At 40.8% G+C, this 19,368-nt stretch overlaps 2 protein-coding genes across 3 annotated transcripts; both read left to right on the top strand.

Annotated features, from left to right (window-relative positions):
* Window positions 1–44: 44 nt before the first annotated feature.
* On the top strand, window positions 45–9,462 carry map6b (microtubule-associated protein 6b). Of its 2 annotated transcripts, XM_004558096.6 has the most exons (4): window positions 45–1,286; window positions 3,434–3,647; window positions 4,226–4,274; window positions 7,711–7,926. In XM_004558096.6, the coding sequence occupies exons 1-3, from the start codon at window positions 553–555 to the stop codon at window positions 4,268–4,270; spliced, it is 993 nt and encodes a 330-aa protein (XP_004558153.1). In that variant the 5' UTR covers window positions 45–552; the 3' UTR covers window positions 4,271–4,274; window positions 7,711–7,926. The 2 variants fall into 2 exon arrangements, with proteins under 2 accessions (XP_004558153.1, XP_004558152.1); XM_004558095.6 differs by lacking the exon at window positions 4,226–4,274 and having other exon boundaries at window positions 56–1,286; window positions 7,711–9,462.
* Window positions 9,463–13,195: 3,733 nt separating this feature from the next.
* zgc:112083 lies at window positions 13,196–19,283 on the top strand. Its single transcript, XM_004558093.6, has 10 exons — window positions 13,196–13,432; window positions 13,942–14,126; window positions 15,156–15,382; window positions 15,478–15,589; window positions 15,669–15,821; window positions 15,921–15,995; window positions 16,350–16,470; window positions 18,374–18,512; window positions 18,605–18,729; window positions 18,856–19,283. The coding sequence occupies exons 2-10, from the start codon at window positions 13,976–13,978 to the stop codon at window positions 19,280–19,282; spliced, it is 1,530 nt and encodes a 509-aa protein (XP_004558150.1). The 5' UTR covers window positions 13,196–13,432; window positions 13,942–13,975; the 3' UTR covers window position 19,283.
* The last annotated feature ends 85 nt before the right edge of the window (window positions 19,284–19,368 follow it).

The following is a 19,368-nucleotide window of genomic DNA, read 5'->3' as shown; positions in this document are numbered from 1 at the left end:
TGTTATTTGTTCTGATTTTCAGCCACGTTTTTTTTTTTTTTCGGCCATTTCCTAAAAACGGAACAATAGGCTTCTACGAGGCTTGCATCCACTGTGGGTTTACGTTTGTGACATGGCAGCATTGGGGTTAACCGTGTCTCCTCCCTCTTTGCTGGCCAGACGCTGACGAGCTCAGGTGATAGTTCATCGTGCATACTCAGTGCAGACCCCCTGACTGTCGAAGGAGCACACAAATGTGGGTGGGGTCGCTTTGATGCGCAACCAGACAGCAATGTATACACTCCACAGCAAGCCCCCAAACTGTGAAACTTGAACAAGAGAAACATCCTGCAGGAGGAGGCAGAGAGGGAGGCGTGTGGGCGCTTCTCCCGTAAGTCTCGGGCAAAGATTAGATCTGCTCGTCGGAATTGCATAACGCGAGAGTAATCCTGACTGGACAAAAAACGAAGAGGGTTCGAGTCGTGAGTAGGACGTTTATTTACGTGTTTATCCCCGATTTATTTCCTTCCCCTTTAGCATCTTTCTCTGGTCAGCTTCCTAGAATCGAACATTATGGCATGGCCGTGCATTACGCGTGCTTGCTGCATCAATCGCTTTTGGTCCGAGCTGGATAAAGCAGACATCGCGGTGCCTTTGGTTTTCGCCAGATACTCCGACGTGGCCGACGTACCGCATGTGCCCCATCATCCGCAGCCGAAACTGAAGAAGGCCGGTGCCATTGCCATAGAAACCCAGCCCCATCCCGGCGAGCAGGAGGCTGGGAAGGCACCGCCCGCGACGGGTGCCGCAGCGGGCAAAGATGGCTCTACTGCGTCCGTCATGCGCCAAGACTTCAAGGCGTGGAGAGTGCGCCCCGAGGCCAGCTGCAAGCCCAGAAACGAGTACCAGCCATCGCCGGCCCCTTTCAACAACGAAACTCAGTATCAGAAGGATTACAAGCCCTGGCCTATACCGAAGAAGCACGACCACCCATGGATCCCCAAATCGAGCCCCACCGCCGGCGGTCCGGAAAGGAGCGCAGGAAGCGGTAAGCAGGAGCAGGTGGCCGCCGAGGTCGAGAGCGGCGTGGAGAAGAGCGAGATTGAGGAGAAGACGCAGGAGAAGGAGTCACAGGAGGTGGTCAAGAGAAGCGTGAAGAGGGAAAAGTCATCAGAGAGGAAAACAGGTGAGAAGACGGAGGGACAGGTGGCTGCAGATGTGAGCGCGGAGCAGAGGAAAGGCAGAGCGGCTGCAGACGCTCTGAACAGGCAGATAAAGGAGGTTATGTCGACTTCTAGCAGCTACAGGTAAGAGTGTAAGGCTGTGACAATGCGCTGTTCAAGGTAACACTTTTTATTCTACACTCTTTACATGTTTGATTTTCTGTAATTGTTACTGTGCACTCGGTAGCAGCAGAGGGTGTTAGCAGGAATAAGCACAGCATCCCTGAAAGCACTTCAGCTGTCACCCAAAAATCACTAGAGGATTTTTTGGTAGGCTATTGAAGGGTCTCTTTTTGCAATCTCCAGTGATATCAGATGTAAACTGACACTGCTACAGATAAAGGTTCAGTATTGATTTTTTTTCTGCTTCAGCCTTCCTGGGAGTACTACCAAATCAATGCCATGGGCCATGAATGAGTAAAGCCACTAAAAGGATCTGAATGTAATCATGTGTGTCTTAACAGGGTTTTTTCTGCTCAGGCTTCCTCCAATTTTGAGTAGACGAGGCATGCAAGTTGAGAAGACATGCTTCACAGAAATTTCATGGAGAAAAGCTCATTACAGATCAAAACTGAATTAGTCTACTTCACTGTGTTTTGCAGGCAGTGAAGTAGAAACAGTTTGGATCATGAGAATTTTAAAATGTGAAACCAATGAAGGAGTAAACCATGTATACAAGAGTAAAGAAGGGCTTCTGTCTCTAACCCAGAACACACACTCACTGGCCACTTTGTTAGGTACACCTGTTCAACTGCTCATCAACACAAATATCAAATCAGCCAATCAAATGGCTGCCAGAATGATAAATTTAATGAGCTTGAGTTTTTATAGCCTCCATTAAAATCGGACAATAAATGCTGGAAAAACAGTGTCCACTCCAAGCTTCGATTTCTGCTGCAACATTAAGATGGTAGGCTCAGAATTTGGCATTAGCAACAAGCATGGATCCATCCTGCCTTCTGGGCCCCTTACCAAGTGAGTACTGTTGCTGACCACGTCTGTCTCTCTATGACCACTGTGTACCCATCTTGTGATGGCTGCTTCCAGCAGGATAATGTCACAAATGTCACAAGACTCAGATTATCTCGAACTGTTGTTTTTTTTTTTTTCTTAATACGACAATGAGTTTACAGTACTCACATGGGCTCCACAGTCACCAGACCTCAATCTAATAGATTTAATAAAGCTCCCCTGGGATGTGGTGTAACGGGAGATTTGCATCATGGACGTGCAGCTGACAAATCTGCAGCAACTGGTTGATGCTATCACTAAAATCTCTGAGGAATAATTTCACCTTATTGAATTTATGCCACAGTGAATGAGGACAGTTCTGAAAGCAAAAGGAAGTCCAACTGGGTGCTACCAAGGTGTACCTAATAAAGTGACTGTATGCATAAATGACCTTGCTTTCTGAATGGCTGAGTTGTAAACTGGAAGTTTTCATTTGTGCAGTGAATAAAACACAGTTACACATTGCAATAACAGCTCCCATTTATTAAAAAAACAAACAAAAACTATTTTCAGGGTCATAATAATAATAATAATTAATAACAACAATAATAGTAATAATAATCTGAATTAGAATTCCTAATTAATTTCCTGCTGTGTAATAGAAAACATGTGTAAGCGGTGTCTCACAACGAGTCCACTTCTTGTCTACATGTACCTGAAAAGAAAGCACGTGTTGCCCCTTCCCGGTCTTGCAGAGCGTGGACAATAAATCTGAAGGTCAAATTTTGATTTGACTGCTAAAAATAAACTGACAGTCCTGCAGAACCTGCAGCTGAGCTGTAATCAACATGAATACAGTGTACATGTCTGATGGTTGGTACATGACATAAAAGTGAGGATAGCCTCTAGTGGTGATGTCAAATTATCCTAGGCCTCTATGCCAAGGATAATCTGTACCTTGCAAACCTTTCATAGAAAGCTTTTTATCATTATTATTATTACTATTATTATTATTATCATCATTATTTGTAAATCTTCCGTCTTTACAGTATAATCAGTGGCCGCTCTTCTCTCAATTCAATGCTTAATTTTGGCTAGCTGTTAATTTTAATGTTGTATGAGGAGCACCACAGCTGTGTACAGTTTTAACAATTGATTCATTGACCAGGTTTCAGTTTATTTGGGAGTCAGTTGATTTAATGACTCTGATTTTATCTTTTTTCTTAACTATTCAGTAATAAAAAATAAATAAATCAAAATCTCATTTACACTGTTCTTAGGACTGAGTTCAAGGCTTATAAGGATGTGAAGCCAGTGAAGCCCATCAAAGCTCCATCCCAGTATAAACCCCCTGGGGAGGAGACCAGTCTGGAAACCAGCTATAGTGCCACATTCAAGGGGGAGCAGGTGAAGGCTCACCCAACGGACAACAAGCTGCTGGAGCGCAGGAGGATACGCAGCCTGTATAGCGAACCCAGCAAGGAGCCTGCCAAGGTGAGATGACGTCCACGCACGAATCTGCAGAAACTATACCTCTCCATCTCCATTTTGACTTCTTGTAATTGCACACATATCAAACCTAAATTAACCTGGCTGTATGCTAGAGTTTGTATTTCGTGATTTGAGTTCTTACTCACTGAAACCCATAAGTGTTATCTCATTATACAAAATATTCAAGAAGTGCCTAATGGCATGTGGTCTAACTCCCCATAAACACAAACTAGAACAGTTTTATTTGTCAACATTCTTTTTTAATTACATGATGTGCATTTGTCATTGCTACTTGGTTCTGCTACACTACGCTCAGCTAATCAGCATACATACTGTGTATTTAGCAAGCTGTATATGTATATGCTAATGAATAGTAAAATGGTCACTGCATCGATTTCAGAAGCTAAAGTGACATTCCATCATTAGAGTATGGTAATATGACGTAATCCCTTTACCAACCTATTATTTGAAGATATTCCCCACATACGGTAAGATCTTTTTGCATGTAATGGGTTTGAATTGGTTAGTCATGTGTCTACAGTGGTGTGTTCATGTGGCCACTCCTTCTCTCATTCTTGTAGGACTTCTCAGAGACTGAGAGCAGCTCTGTTCTAAATCTGCTGTAGTCAGGTGTGTTCTCTGTTTCTTCTAGAAGGCATGGAGGCTGACCTCAAAGTTGATAAGGCCAAAACATGCATACTGACACACACACACACACACACGCACACACACACTTGGCTAATGTGAGCTTCAGGCCATGTCCACACTAATGTGTTTTCCTGTGAAAACGCATCTTCTTCTTCTCTCCGTTTTGGCCTTCCGTCCACGCTGAGACGGCGTTTTTGGTCAAGGAAAATGCAGCGTTTTGAAAACGCTCTCCAAAGCGGAAACATTTGAAAACGCCGTTTTTGCGTCACACTGTGGACAGCGAACCTTTTCGAAAACGACAGCACATTTTAGTCATGTGATGCAGTCATGTGACCAATTAAACTAAGATCGCGGAGGGCATTATACAGCAGTTGTTTTGTTTGCGCTCAATTTTGACAGCCCTATTAAAGATTAATATCAGTTTGTACATGCTCCAGAGAGCTTTTCTTCAAATTCTTTAATTGTCAATCGCTTTTGCAACTTTGTACTTTTGTGTTACTCGCAGCAACAACTCCACCTCATTGTTAGTCCATTTAAAAAACTCGACATTTTGCCGCGACGTTTCAAAGAGCCGAAAAGTAAATAAGTGGCAGACAGAAATGAGGCAGGTCGAATCGTCTTGCGTTTCACGCATGCGCAGTACTGGAACGTAAGCGTTTTCAGACGTTTCCAAATGTGGACGCACAACAATGTGAAAACGACTGAAAACGATCGTGTGGATGCGGAGCGTTCTCAGACGAAAACACCGTTTTCATATTTATCCGGGCTAGTGTGGACGTAGCCTCAGTCACATTTATCACCCAGTGGCCAGATGCAGTCCTCCCAAAGTTATTTGTTCACTGTTTGCCCACTTCTCAGCCTGCACCAGCCACTACCTTTTGTGGAGATTTGTAGTTTTAACAGTTCATCATGGGGTTTTGGAAAAAAAAAAACAGAAAAAAAGGATGGGATTGGAGGAAACAATGAAGCAGAGATGCTATCAACATGTATCAGATAAAAATCAAAACATTTGTTGCACCAGTGGACCTAGAAAACATTCCTTGATGCTCTATTGTGTTAGTAACACTGGGCAAGATGGCACTTTTCTTTTTTCTTCATGCAATGGCTGACCATGAATTGGCATACAGATTATAAAGAGGAATACTAGGAATATGGCAGTGCATTTTTGATATCCTTTGTGCCTCTGTCTGATTAGTGTAGCAGCAGTGTGCAGGTCAGTGTGACACAGCCATGTGGATCTAATTGTATTCTTTGAGACCCACGTCATCAACATTAAGAAGCAAAAATATTTAAAGTGTTAAATCTAATCTGGACTTTGTTCTGAAAATGTCTGGTAAACCTGATGGAGTGCAGTGCCTTTCTTTATTTATTTTACACTGGTACCATGGTAACATAGTCTTCCTAATCCCACACTGACCGTCTCTGGCAACAAAATTTATTAACAAGGTTTGCCATGGCGACGCCTAACTTACTTTACACAACTCTGAGAAATAGAGCTGAACACGTTTTTTTTTTTTTTGGTCAGAAATAACCTTTCACTGTCATCTTATACAATATTGTTTGTAAGGTTTATTTAATCAGCAAAAGTTGAGCATGATTTGCAACTTTGTCGCTGGACGCTGATGCTCATTTATAAAAGCTGGGAGCCCCTCCATCAGTCTGTTATCACTAAGGCAACTCCAGCTCAAGAGCAGAAATGAGCTAAGCGCCTGGCTTGAGGCCACATTTATCTATGCACCCACTTTTCCCCACTCAATCTTTTGATCTGAACAAATCTCACCAATGCAGGCCTGCTTGTCAAGCCTCCACCAGTATTAGTAGTTGAACCAAATTACTTCATTTTATAAAGCATAATACTAACATCATATACTAATATAAACTAAATACCATGTATGCTTTATATTCCTTAAAAGTTCATTAAATAAGGCACTGCACGAACCACTTTTTAGAGAAGGAAAGGCACAAACACGCTTTTTGTGCTATTTTTTGGACCTTTATCTTCATTGCACTAACCACATCATGCAAGTATCATCTATAGCATATGGTGTCATTTGCCTGAAATTATCTTGAGTAGCAAGATAAAAGAAGGTTTGTATTGCATGATAAAATAAGACTTGATTTATAATCTATCAGTTAGCCTACAGTAAGTAAAGATGTAAATGGTTAGCTTAAAATTTTGGGAAGTATGCTTATTTGTTTTCTTGCTTGGAGCCAGCAGTTAATTAGCTTTGCACAAAGGTTCTCAAAATGTGGTCCGCGGGTCAGTGGCATTCCATGGTAACACAGTATGCTGCCTGTGAGTTTGACATGGAAAGAATACATGAATGTACAACACATTTAATTTATATGCATGTCACCCTTTAAATTTCCAGTGCAGAGCAAAACCAAGAAAATGTATCACTTCGGTTTCATCTCTGCTGTTCTAGCAGTCATAGCGGTCTAAACCTTACTGTCACCTCATTAGCTGTTAGTTCCTCACACCCCACATGGTGGTGGTGGTGTTGGTTGGTTTCATTATGTCACCCCCACTGGTTAAACGTGGAAAACTAAACGAAATAAAATGTAGAATCCTAGAATATTCCCACAGAGTGTCAACGACATGCCTGATCATCAGCATCAGAATTCCCTTCTAAGCTGAGATCTGCAACTTGTTATTTCAACATGTTAAAATGGCAGTTTTGCATTGGGGTTAAAGTCTGCACCATCCTGCAGTTAGAAAGTCTTGCTATAAGGCGTTTGAACAAATGTGATTGGCTCAGTTGTTGGCTTTGCAAGTGATGGAGCAACACCTGTAATGGGCTGAGAGAGGTGGAGTAGCCACACTCCTGGGTGGAAAGATCAACCCTAACCCCATTGTCATTGAATGCACCATTCACAGTTAGAATCTGTGGTACATGATGCTGTAAAACATGTTACAGAGCGAGTCAATTTTACACATTCATTGACTCTTAAACTCCAGAAGCCTGCAGTAACTTTAAGTAAATGGAGCTGGATGCTTCTGGATATTTACATATGTGGTTAAAAGTGGGTCAAGCTCAGCAGGAAGGCAGAGAAATCTGTGATCAGTGGATAACCAGGCCAATTTTTTTTATTAGGAATCTACCGTAGTGGCATATTTATTAATTATTTTATTAAACTGACAGCAGTTTGTGCTGCTGAATTTTCAACATGATTTCACATTAAATATTTGTTTGTTGTGTTCGATTGTGTCTAAAGAGGAGAACAATAAGGCCGGGTGTTTATCCAGAATTTTTGCTAAGCTGAGCCAAGGTAATTGGCTATCGGCTTTAGATTCATATTTAAATGATGATGTTGTCATCCTCCAAGCAAGGAAACAAAATAAATTCCATTTCCCAAAGTATTGATCAGTTTCTCTGACATCCGTTTAATCTCTTCTCGCGTCTCTTCTCTCTTTCAGGTGGATAAACCAGTTTCCCGCACCAAACCAAAAAAGTCATCATCAACACCAACAACAACAACAGGGAGGATGCAGAAAAAAGCTAAAGAGAAGCAGATTTCTAGTTCCCAGTCAGCCAAGAAGAAACCTTCTTTGGGCGCCTCAGAACCCAAACCGGGCGGAGCCGTCACAAAGAAGAGCAAAGAGATCAGCAACAGACTGGCAGAGGCGGGCAAACAGTAAAACAAGCTGACGTGGTCACATGAAGCGAATCTCTTCCCTTTGGTTTATTTCCTTACCTGTTGTTTTTGCTGTCCGGTCATATATAGTTTGAATGGGCACCAATGTTGAGCTTTTAGAATAATGCAAATAATTTCACGGCAAACTATGCGTGTGTGAATGTATTCTGGCGCACAGAAATGCTTTCTATTATCGAGCACATAATTTTGCACATTGTTTCTATGAGTTCTGTTTCGACAGCAAACCTTAAAAAGGAGCCATCGGTACACATGTAGTGTGTGTATGAAAGGGACTTTTTACCTTTGTCTGAATGGATGATGAATTCAGTGTTAAAATGATTGTAAACAAAAAGAAAAAGGTCAAAGAGAGGCTTTTTTTGTTTTTCTGTATCACATGAAGGGATTTTTGTGAAAAGTGAATAATCTGTTTCACAGTGAATTACAGTGCCTCCGCTGTATGGTCCTGGTTTTCATTTCATTGTTCTGGATGATATCTGCTGAGATAGAAAGTGAACTGTAATATAATTACTACAGCTTGCATGCAAGACCCTGTTTTCGGTTCATTAGCTGACTGTCTGTCACAGTCACATCCTAGCTTGTAAATTGAGCTTTCAAAGATAAATGTATAGGGTTAAATCCTTCTCAAACATAATGCATGAGTAGAAATAGATTCTGATCACACCAAAAAGGTACATACGGTGAGTAAAATCATAGTCTAGTGGCTATTAAAGCTGTAAAATAAACACACCAGCAATATGGTTTCACCCACAAGCAATCTAAATGGAGATCCACTCCCTTGATTTAATAAGAAAACCATAATTTTCACGATGACTCAGTACTTTGTGGCATTGTACTCCACCCTCCCCTCTGAGCTGTGACGCTGTAGTTGTGCTAAATAATTTAAAAAAAAGAAAAGAAAAGACAAATAGGCCTAAAAAAAGAGAGAGAACTAGTTAGATTTGCTCAACATTTTTCACACTGAATGCACTGATGTGTTGAAGGACAAGGAATGGGCCAGGACTCTTTAAACTGCTGCTGTCTGAAAATCTAAAACTCGCATGAGTTCTTCGTGACATGACCTCAAAAAGTCATCACAGCCCAGCCTTCCCTCTCTGGTTGTAAACACAGACATATACCGTGATACCCTCAGTGGCCGACACGGCCGCAGTGTGTGAGGGCCCAGTCTAGCACTAGCCACCGTGGGTCTGCTTCCAGTTTTAGCTTCTGTGTGTGTGAGTGCATGAGTGATAACTGAGTGAAAGTTTTTTTGTGCGTGCGTGTGTGTGTTTGACCTCTTCAGCCTGCTGCCTGCTAAGCATCAAGTCTGACCCAACCACTACAAGTGCTGCTATGCACTCCGACACTCTGGTGCTATATCTCTCATCTTATATGCTGTCTGGTTTGGACTGCGCGTGGCGTCAGACCAGAGTGAAGTGATGATATGACATGCGTATGTCATACTGCTGTTGTGATATTGTACTTGTATTCTCAGCTTGCTTTGGATGAACTGATTAAAGTGATGCAGAATCCTGCATTGTGACTTGTTGAATTTATTTGGACTTTAGTGTTTATTAAAATGCAACAGCTTATCCTGTTAAGTAAATTTCATATATAGTCACTGTCCACTTTGTTAGGTACACCTGTTCAGCTGCTCATTATCACAAATATCCAGAGGTCAGAGAAAAGGAAGGAAGGCAACAGCTCAAAAAGACTTATTGCAATCAAGGTATGTAGAAGAGGATCTCTGAATATGCACAACATGTCAAACCTTGAAGCAGATGGGCTACAGCAGCAGAAGATAACATGACTCCTGTCATGAAACTGAAGCTACAGTTCAGAAATTAAACCATAAAACATTGGTAACACGTGTCCATGTCTGGTGAGTTAGGCTAAGAATTGGGTACAAACAACATGAAATCATGGATCCATCCTTCCTTGTATCAACAGTTCAGGCTGCTGGTGGTGTAATGGTAAGGGGGATATTTTCTTGGCACATTTTGTTTCCCATTGGTAACCAAATGAGCATTATTTAAGCACCAAAGCCAACCCAATTAATGTTGCTGACCAAGTCCATCCCTTTATGACCACAGTGTACCCATCTTCTGATGGTTGCTTCCTGCAGGATAATGCGGCATGTCACATACCTTAAATCATCTTAAACTGGTTTCTTGAACATGGGGTTCACTGTATTCAACTGGCTTCCACACTCACCAGATCTCAATCCAATAAAGCACCTTTGGGATCTGGTGGAACAGGAGATCAACATCACACATGTGCAGTCGACTAATCTGCAGCAACTCTGTGATGCTTTCGTATCAAATATCCTTTTTTCCAGCTCCTTATTGAATCTATGCCGAGAATAAGGACAACTCTGAAGGCAAAAGGGGTTAGCACTAGCTTTCTGTACCTTATAAAGTGGCCAGTGTAGACTGACATAAAAATGCAAGGAGGGGAAGTCCAGAAGAAATGAAATGATGATAAATCTGTGTGGTTACTCATGTTTTCTTTGAAATATCTTTCTACAACTTACATCTAACCTCCTAAAATATTATTTTGTACATCAAGAGATACTTGTATCTTGAAGAATTTCCAAAGAAAGCCAAGTCAACTGAAAACTTAGGGTATCTGTGCCAAGGCTCGAACTAAATAATTAAGCAAGAGTACTGAATTGCTATTTAACTTCAGTGTTGCTGGTTTGCATTTCTCCAGAAGAGAAATCTGAGACATTCTCCTTCAAGTCTGGATTTTGTGGTTTTCTGTTGACCTTACAGTTTGTGCTCTGCAGATGTTCCCTCCTCCAAACTCTGGTAAAATTGAGAGCCATTTAAAGGTTGCATAAATATATTTTATGCGAGCATCGTTCAGTTCAGTTTAAACAAGCTAGCCAAAGTGCTCTCATCTGAAAACAAAACACTCACTGTTAATAAAATCATGAAAGGGCAGATGTAAGACTGGAAAGAAACATTCATTTATCCCTTTATCATCCTTTTTGGTGTCTGGTGGTCATTTTCCTGTGAATCAGTCATCCTGACATAAATCTGCATCAATAATTCAGTCGTTATGGGCCCTCGTGTTTGCAGAGCAGCATGAAATATTGAATAAGAGATCAGCAATGGCGCTGGAGCTGCCTAGGCTCTGCCCACCCCCCCTGCCCTAAAACACATTTGTGGCTGGTCATGGTCCCTCCCTATATTGTACTGTTGGTGCAAGTAAGAGTTCTTATTATATTATATATTCTTATTATATTGTATTGTATATTTTTGAAGTTCATTATGGTGGAAACAATAAACTTCAGTGACCGTCACAAACAAAACAGGAGCTGTGACAGTAAAAAGGGTTTAGGCTTGAATGCATGTGTGGGGGAAATGGCATGTACAATATTTGTATTAAATATTCACAGCACAGAAGAGACTGCCGATGATTTCCCACTTTATTCGTTTTATAGCAGCTCATTTTTGAGAACACAGAGGAATGAATCACCTTGAATGCGCACCACAGTATAAGGCTGCTGTTATGAATACCTGCATTTTGTGCAACACTGAGCAACTTTATTAGTGTAGCACTGACTTCACTTTAGGAGACACGCACTCTTGTGAAAATATTGTATTTCTTTGACAGACAAAGGACTGACGGTCAGCAAATCATGACCTCTAGTGGAGGGGATCTATGGCACAATCTGACAGTGAACCTTGTGAGCCTTGATTGAAAGGTGGCTGCAGGCTGATCTCAGGTTTCCTTCTGCTTACAGTGGCTTCCTGTTTCTGTTGGCATTAAGGGCTTTCTCAGGCTGGTAGGGATAACCAGTTCCTTCAGGTGTAAATCATCTCTTTTCTGTCTATTAACAACATGTGAAACCTTCCCAGTGTAAGGATGCAGTATAGTACAGCACAACAGAAGGGGAATAATTAAGCCTGGGTCATAATTATCAACCACACTAGAAAAAATGCAGAGATTTTGGTCAAAGATCAAAATCATTCCAGATAAATAAAGTGAATAAAATAAAGAATAAAGTTGCATGCATGGATGATTTTCAGACTGACAGGAAACATTTCTGAATTTATACAAGAGAGGACTATTTAACAGTGAAAATTACTGCTATCATTTAATCCGTCCACTGCACGTGAAATAGCTTGATCACGGCAGTCCTTATTGTACAGGTCTGTTTCTTTGTTCACACTCTGTGTCTGGAGGAAATGCTGACAGGGTGGAGGAGAAGTTGTTGTCACTTCCTGGGAGGAGTTTGGTCTGGCGTTTACAGATAAAAACAGACATAAGAGCTGTGGTTTAACTGCACTGCCAAAGAAGGAACAAAGAAGACAGAAGGCTTTCCGAGGTTATCAGTGGTGCTACTTAAACACAGGGTTGAGATTCTTTTACTATAAAATCATAACTGAGCTGATCAATTAATATAGAAATGTATATATAGTTTTTCTAAAAAGTTGATTACAACATCTAAACTAAACTAAACTGGCTGAATTTAAACCGCATATGAATAATCTTATGATATAAAATATTTTATGTTTGTGACTATTTTATGCTCTTTTTTTATACTTTCCTAAATAGTACTTTAAGTGAACTCAGGGCAGGTACTGAAGTATTTTATTAGTATTTTTACTTAAATGAAACTCCGTAACTAAACCATACTACTCCATATTCATTCCGAGGAGCTTGTTATTTTATGTTTTATGGATATTAAAATGTAAATACAAGATAAGAACAAATTAAAATAATGTATATTTGTGTGTGTGTGGAGTGTGTATTATCCCTGCAGTAAATAACCACATTAAATTATATTTATATATTTAGTCTGATACAATAAAGAAATATTAATTGTAGCCCAAAATCATGATATCATCACAGCATTTAAGGAGGTCTAGAATTGGACCTTTTTAAAGTTAATTTTAGGATACAAAGGGAAGGGTTGACTTGTTCCTTCACTACAAAATACATTTTTCTCATAAATGTGAGGATTTATTTTAAGAAATTAAGAAACTATTTTTCTTTTCTTTCACCTTTCTTTGAGTTTATGTATTTATTTCAAATTGAAATTTTATGGCGTGGCACAAAAATAATGCCATAAAATTCGAGCTGGATGAGTTTAAATACCTGGAATCAGTCATCCAGAGAAGAAGAGAGTGCAGACAGGGTGGAGTGGGTGTAGATGAGCTTCAGGGGTGATTTGTGATAGAAGGATAGAGAGATAGATGTAGATAATCCATTGTGGGACCGTCTAAAGAGAGAAGCTGAAAGAAGAAGAAGAAAAAGAAGAAGCAGAAGAGGGGATAATAATAATAAGAAGTGTATAAAAACAAAACGCTATTTACTTCAGGCTTTAGTTTGCTGCGGTTTCCAGTGCAGTAGGTGGCGATATGCTCAGCTTTCCCGGCACAGTTTTAATAATAAACGAAGAAGAAGCGACAGGAAATAAACAAAGCCAAACAAGCTGAGAGGAGGGAAGCGCAAGGAGGAGCTCAGATCTGCTGCACAAAGTGATATTAACTGCTGTAAGAAACATTTATGAAAAACTTGTGTATCACTAGAGTTAGAAACAACAGTATGAATTTATACAATCCCGGGTTAAAATGTACAAGCTGTATTAATTTAGGAAAAGTCGGATAAAGAGCACAGACCTGTGACAGGTTTCGCGGGAGCTAATCTGTTAGCCAGATAAACATCATCTGCACAAACACAACTTCTTAAGGATGAAGTAAACTGTTGTTAGGTGTGAACGGCCTCATTAACTGTTATGACCAAAAATATATATTTTAAAAATATATGTTTTGATGTGGTTTTAGTTACTCATTCAGTCAGATAGTGAGAGCTTTGGCGCTAACTTCAGCTAATGACTCTTCAAACATTTACAGACATGTTTCAGTTTCCATGACACCATCAGTCCTCGTTAGCACATGCTAACTAGCAAAACGGCGTCTTTAGTAGTTTAGATGTCGTAGTTTAACGTTTCCTTTTCTCTCTGGGTTAAACATATGTGCCTACTTTCTGTGTGGCTGGTTAGGGTGTGAGGGGCTGAGCTCACAGGACTCAACGACATGATGACAACAAAGAGACTCGGGAACTTTGAGGTGGTCTGTGAGTGGGGTTCGTGCAGTTTCACGGGCCGCTCCATGGAGGAGCTCAGCGACCACATGTGTCTGCATTTGAAGGACTACCTGGGGGACAACGATGCCCTGGAGGAGCTGGGTAAGCGATTTTGCGTGCAGGGGTGGGCGAGGGGTCAGCTTTTGTTGGGCAGCACATTTAGTTTATTAGCATGGGGTTTAATGGACAGTGTTTGGTCCAAGTGTTGTCCAGTTTAAATATGCCTGTTGAATATTACAAAGAGGTGCTTCTGTTACTGAACTCTCATTGTGGTTGTGTGTAGATCAGTGCAAGGGATTGGATTTTATTGTCATTTAAAATAAATTTTGGCTTACAGTGATTTATATGGACAAGATTACAGAGATAAAAAAATATCATTGTGCTGTTTTCTGTTTTGCAGCATTTCTCTTGTTTTTCCTTTCAGCTCATCCTCTCTTATACTTTTGTCCCTCCATCGGCCAGGCTGTGGCACATTTTCTTGTTTTGGGTTCTTTTGTGACCTCTTGGATGAGTCGCTGAGGCGCTCTTAGAGTAATTTTGGTGATTCAGTAATACTGCCTTTGTAGATATTAGATTGTCTTTAGCTAATATTAAAATTAGTTTGATGATCTGAAACAAATATGCAAAAAAAAAAAAGAAAAATCATGAAAGGGGCAAGTTTATGGATTAAACTAATTGTGATTATTAGAATTTTTTGTGATGTCTGTACTATTTTACTGGTAAATGCTTATTTTAATCACTCACCCCTACCAGTCATCTCTGCATCATCTAACCATAACCTGCTTATATTACAAATGCTACGAATGGCAGTGCTGCAGAGTGCACTAAAAAGCCCCCTGCTTCATTTGAGTCACAAGTAAAACTGCTTTTGTAGCTACAGTCAGATTTTGCCGGTACATGGTTTTATTTTTATTTTGTGACAGCAACTGTCTCTGCTCAACACCAGACTATACGATGGGATACTTCTCAACCTCATGCTGATCACGGTTAATCTGGTTTTCATGTTATTGGACATGTGGGTGCTTTAAAGTTTTTAAAGTTGCTTTAAACATTCTGTAATGACATTGCAATAATTACTGATTCTCTTTCTTTCTTTCTTTCTTTCTTTCTTTCTTTCTTTTTTTTCGTTAGATGAATATGCTTGTCTCTGGAATGGATGTGAATTTCTCTCCATGGGTAGCCCTGCAGAGCTGGAGGTCCATGCTTATTTCCACAACTACCATGGGAAGCTCAAGTTCATTGGGTCACAGCTGCTCAAGTCCCGTCCAGATCTTCCCAGCTGCAATCAAGGCATGCACAGCAACAATCTGGTCCCTGAAGGATCAGACGGATATGTTTGCCAGTGGGAGCAATGTGATGTACGTATTTTTCATTTAAGTTATCCAGTCTTCACTAAACGATTGATATATTATCATGGGATTTATTTATTTTTTCCTTGTTTTCTTTTTTAAAGTGTACATTTAATAATCCTGAGTGGTTCTATCGACATGTGGACAACCACATAGAAAGTGCTGAACCACAGTCTCTGCCTCAACAACAGCAGGCGCTCTTCTGCCAGTGGGCAGGTACGACCGGGAGTTTTTTAAACGTTCGTGAGACGCTATCTCCTTGGACACCGTGTGACATTTCCCGTTTTGTTCACAGGCTGCGACGCCTTTTTCAAGATCAGATACCGTTTGAGGGAACATATGCGGAGCCATACTCAGGAGCGCCTTGTCGCCTGTCCTACGTGTGGCAGCATGTTCTCCAGCAACACAAAGCTGTTTGACCACCTGCACAGGCAAGCTGAGCCAGTAGGTGAGACGGACGCTTAAGCTCGCATTAAATTTCTGTGATGTTGATGTTTTAATTGCGCTGCCTTATTGCTGATGTTTGTATGTGTACTTATCCTAACAGAGACGCTGGTTTGTGAACACTGTGGGAAAGCTTTTTCCAGCGAGAGGCTTTTGCGGGATCATGTTCGTCAGCATGGTGAGTTTTATTCCTAAATTTTCTTTTGGGATTAAATTGTTTTTATGGCTGTTTGTCTTGAAATATTAGAAATGGAGAGAGCGGTTTATGAGCAGTTTATCGCACATTGCTACAGATTTTCTTTTGTTTCTGTTGTCAAGCTCCCTACTGTGTGGTCTTTAGATTTGTATTCATTGAGCTCTTATTTTGTACTGAGTTATGTCATTTGGTTGGTCAGGTGTACAAAATCTGATCTATTTCAGTTTCTTTGTGATCTGTTAGTTATTAAACGTTAATAGATCCATGGTGGATCTCTGACTCAGTTTGATCATCTGTTACATGCATTGCCCGCCTTTTTTTTCTTTTTACTCTCAGTGAATCAGGTGAAGTGTCCCTTTTGTGACATGACCTGCACCACTTTGGCTGCTCTGAAGATCCACATCAGGTTCCGCCATTGTGATGAGCGTCCGTTCCCATGCGACTTCTGTGACAAAAGGTAGATCACACAGCTCATCAAGTGTTCAGTTAACAGCAAACACACTCTTAACTCCATCGTTTTCTTTAATCTGGCAGCGAAAGCTGGGTTATCAAGTTTCAGCTATTTCAGTAAAATTCTCTTCCATAAATTTTTTTTATCATTAACGTCTTAAATCGTGTATTTGTGAGGAACCATGTAGCATTTTTCACATCCAAAGTCACAAGGAAGTTTTCATTCCAGCTCACTCATTATTTCCTTCAGTTTGTGTATGTGTAAGTAATCCCTGTGAGGCAAAAACTCATGTGACTTTAAATGCTTGATTTCTCACAGTTTTCTGCTCTTAGCTTGTCAGTATCCTTAACATGGTGCTCTCAGGTACACAGCTCTGTTTGTGAATACAGGATTCGCTAAAAAAGGTCTTTCAGACTGAGGAAGAACAAAGTGGGTGCACCATGGGCCTGGTATATAACAAACAGGGATTATTCTTAACTGTGATTTATGCAAAGCTACTCTAGTATAGAGTCAAAGAACAAAAATGGGAGCTGGAAATGAGCTCAGGATAATATCTGCTCTTTAGATCTTTTTATTATATGTTTTTAGTCAAAATACTCCCTTTAATATCTGCTTCAAATGTAACCAGTCTTTAGTCGTGCCTTAAAAATATTGTATACCCTTTAAGGAATTCTCCTAATAAGACCTTAACCAAACTATTAGGAAAGGTTCGTTAAAATATTGTGTTTAAAGGGGTTTTTAAAGAAAGAGCCACAAAATGTGAAAAAAGAAACCAGTTCCTTGTTTTATTGTCTTTCAATCATTTATGTCTCTGTATGAGATATATTGGTTTGCAGCCTCCTGTGATGTCAGAACAGCCTAATCATCGTCTCCAACTGACCCTCCCCCAAAGGAGAACCAGCAGGATTGACATACAGATGTTTGTAACTGTTTCTGTTTCATTTGGGGTGTTGTTTACTCAAGCACAATAGACATTTTTATGTATGAAGTAACCACAAAGAACAGGAAAATGCAGGCACTTCTGTTCAGTAACACAGACTTTACTGCCTATGCTGACCAGTCCTGCTTATGTGCATATTCATCCCTCAGAACAGCCCATTTCGAGCCAGGAAAAACTCTGCAGTGTGTAATTTTATTTCTTTTATATACTCAGTAGAGCTGTGTGCTGTGACTGTTCCTGGCTGGAGCTCAGTCGCACAGCAGCTCGTTTGCTTTTAAAGCCCCCAGATACGCCCTGTTAGGAGATGAGTTAAAAGCAGGGGTATAAAGGTGGGGAAGAATTAGTGACCTGTGAGGTATTTTTTAGCTGAAACTTGAAAAAGATATTAATAGAACACATGAGGGTAGAAACGGGCCATAATATGGGACTTTTTAAGTAGCAGTGCAATTTTTGACTCATCTGTATTGAAAATGTAAACAACTATAAGTAAGTAAGAAGTAAGAGGCTCAAACATGTGACATGTGAGTGAGAATGCTGCTAGAGCCACATCTTTATTACCAAAATCAGTTTTTACCCCTCAGCCTTGAAAGGCTGATGGGGTGCTGTCGTAACCCTGCTGTGCAGGCGGCTTGGACATTCAAATTTGTGAATACAAAAAAGGAGGCGACAGGATTTTTAAATTCATACCATAAGTGATTCTACAAAAAGTCTCAGATGACTTTGAAACTCAGTGACTTGGTCCTCAAGGTTTCTAAAGATCTTGCAAATGCGATAACTCGAAAAAGATGTCACCAAGTATTTGAAATTGACACCAAATCTCCCTCAGGTTGGAATCTCAGTGAGGTCAACTATTCTGAAAATCACTTTGGATTTTTACATTTATACCAGAGGTGCATCTACAGGGAGGCTGAGGGGTAAAAGCTACAGTCGCCAGTAATTTTAACTGTTTCCATCTTTATTTCCCCACAGATTTAAGAACCAGCGCGATCTGCAGAAGCACACAGAGGTTCACAATGAGGGCACCATGTACAGCTGTACAGTGGAGGGCTGTGATTATACTTGTCATACGTTCCAAACAATGAGCCAGCACTTCAAGAGAGTCCATGAGGTTTGTAACACAGTGTCGTCCAACATATTACCTGGTCAGATCATCTCAGCCTGCTGTGACTGTAGATATGGTTTTTTGTTGATGACCAATAGGTTGGGGGAATGGCTAAATATAAATGCCATATCTGTGATAAGGTGTTCTCTTGGTGTTACACTCTTACACTTCACCTTCGTAAGAAGCATGAGCTGAAGTGGCCCTCTGGACATTCCCGCTTTAGGTGAGTCACCTGTGGTAATAGTCATCCTCTCTGCTTTACAGTCCTCTGGGTGCGACGAATATAATTTAAGTAGAGCTGAAAAAAAGTAAAAACTCAAATGGATTCCTCTCCTCTCCTGTCATACAGGTACAGGAAGGATGTCGATGGTTTCCTGAAGTTAAATATGGTGCGCTTTGAGACTGTTGAAGTGACAAAGGAGATCATGAAGAACATGGCCAAGAAGCCTCAGAGCCTTCAGAAAAGTCTGAGTGGCAGCAGTCAGGACGAGAGCGCTGTTGTCACGCTGGAGAGCGGCCGAAGCTCTCCCACAGGATCCTCCTCGCCCTCCTCCAGCTCCTCCTACTCCTCAGAGTTCTCAGGAGGTGAGGACATGTCATCTCAAGCCAGCCCCAGAGGCAGCGACTCTCCTGTCTACTGTGTGATGAGCACCATTCCTCACATTGAGGACGAGTCTGCAGGACTGATGCAGGAGGACTGTGATGGTTTTGGGGCTTCCGGAGCAGTCCAGGCTCTGACGGAGGTTGCGAGGGGCCTCGGCATGGATGTGGTTTAAGTGTTCACTGTGCACTGGGTCAGATGACCCACACCCAGTGTAGGCTTTATGCAATTAATAAAAATTTCTGTTAAAGTTTTTATGAA

Source organism: Maylandia zebra, linkage group LG14 (genome assembly GCF_041146795.1).
Source record: "Maylandia zebra isolate NMK-2024a linkage group LG14, Mzebra_GT3a, whole genome shotgun sequence".
In the NCBI taxonomy this organism is placed as follows: domain Eukaryota; kingdom Metazoa; phylum Chordata; class Actinopteri; order Cichliformes; family Cichlidae; genus Maylandia; species Maylandia zebra.
Note: the sequence above shows the minus strand (reverse complement) of the source record. Positions and strands in the feature narration are given on the sequence as shown.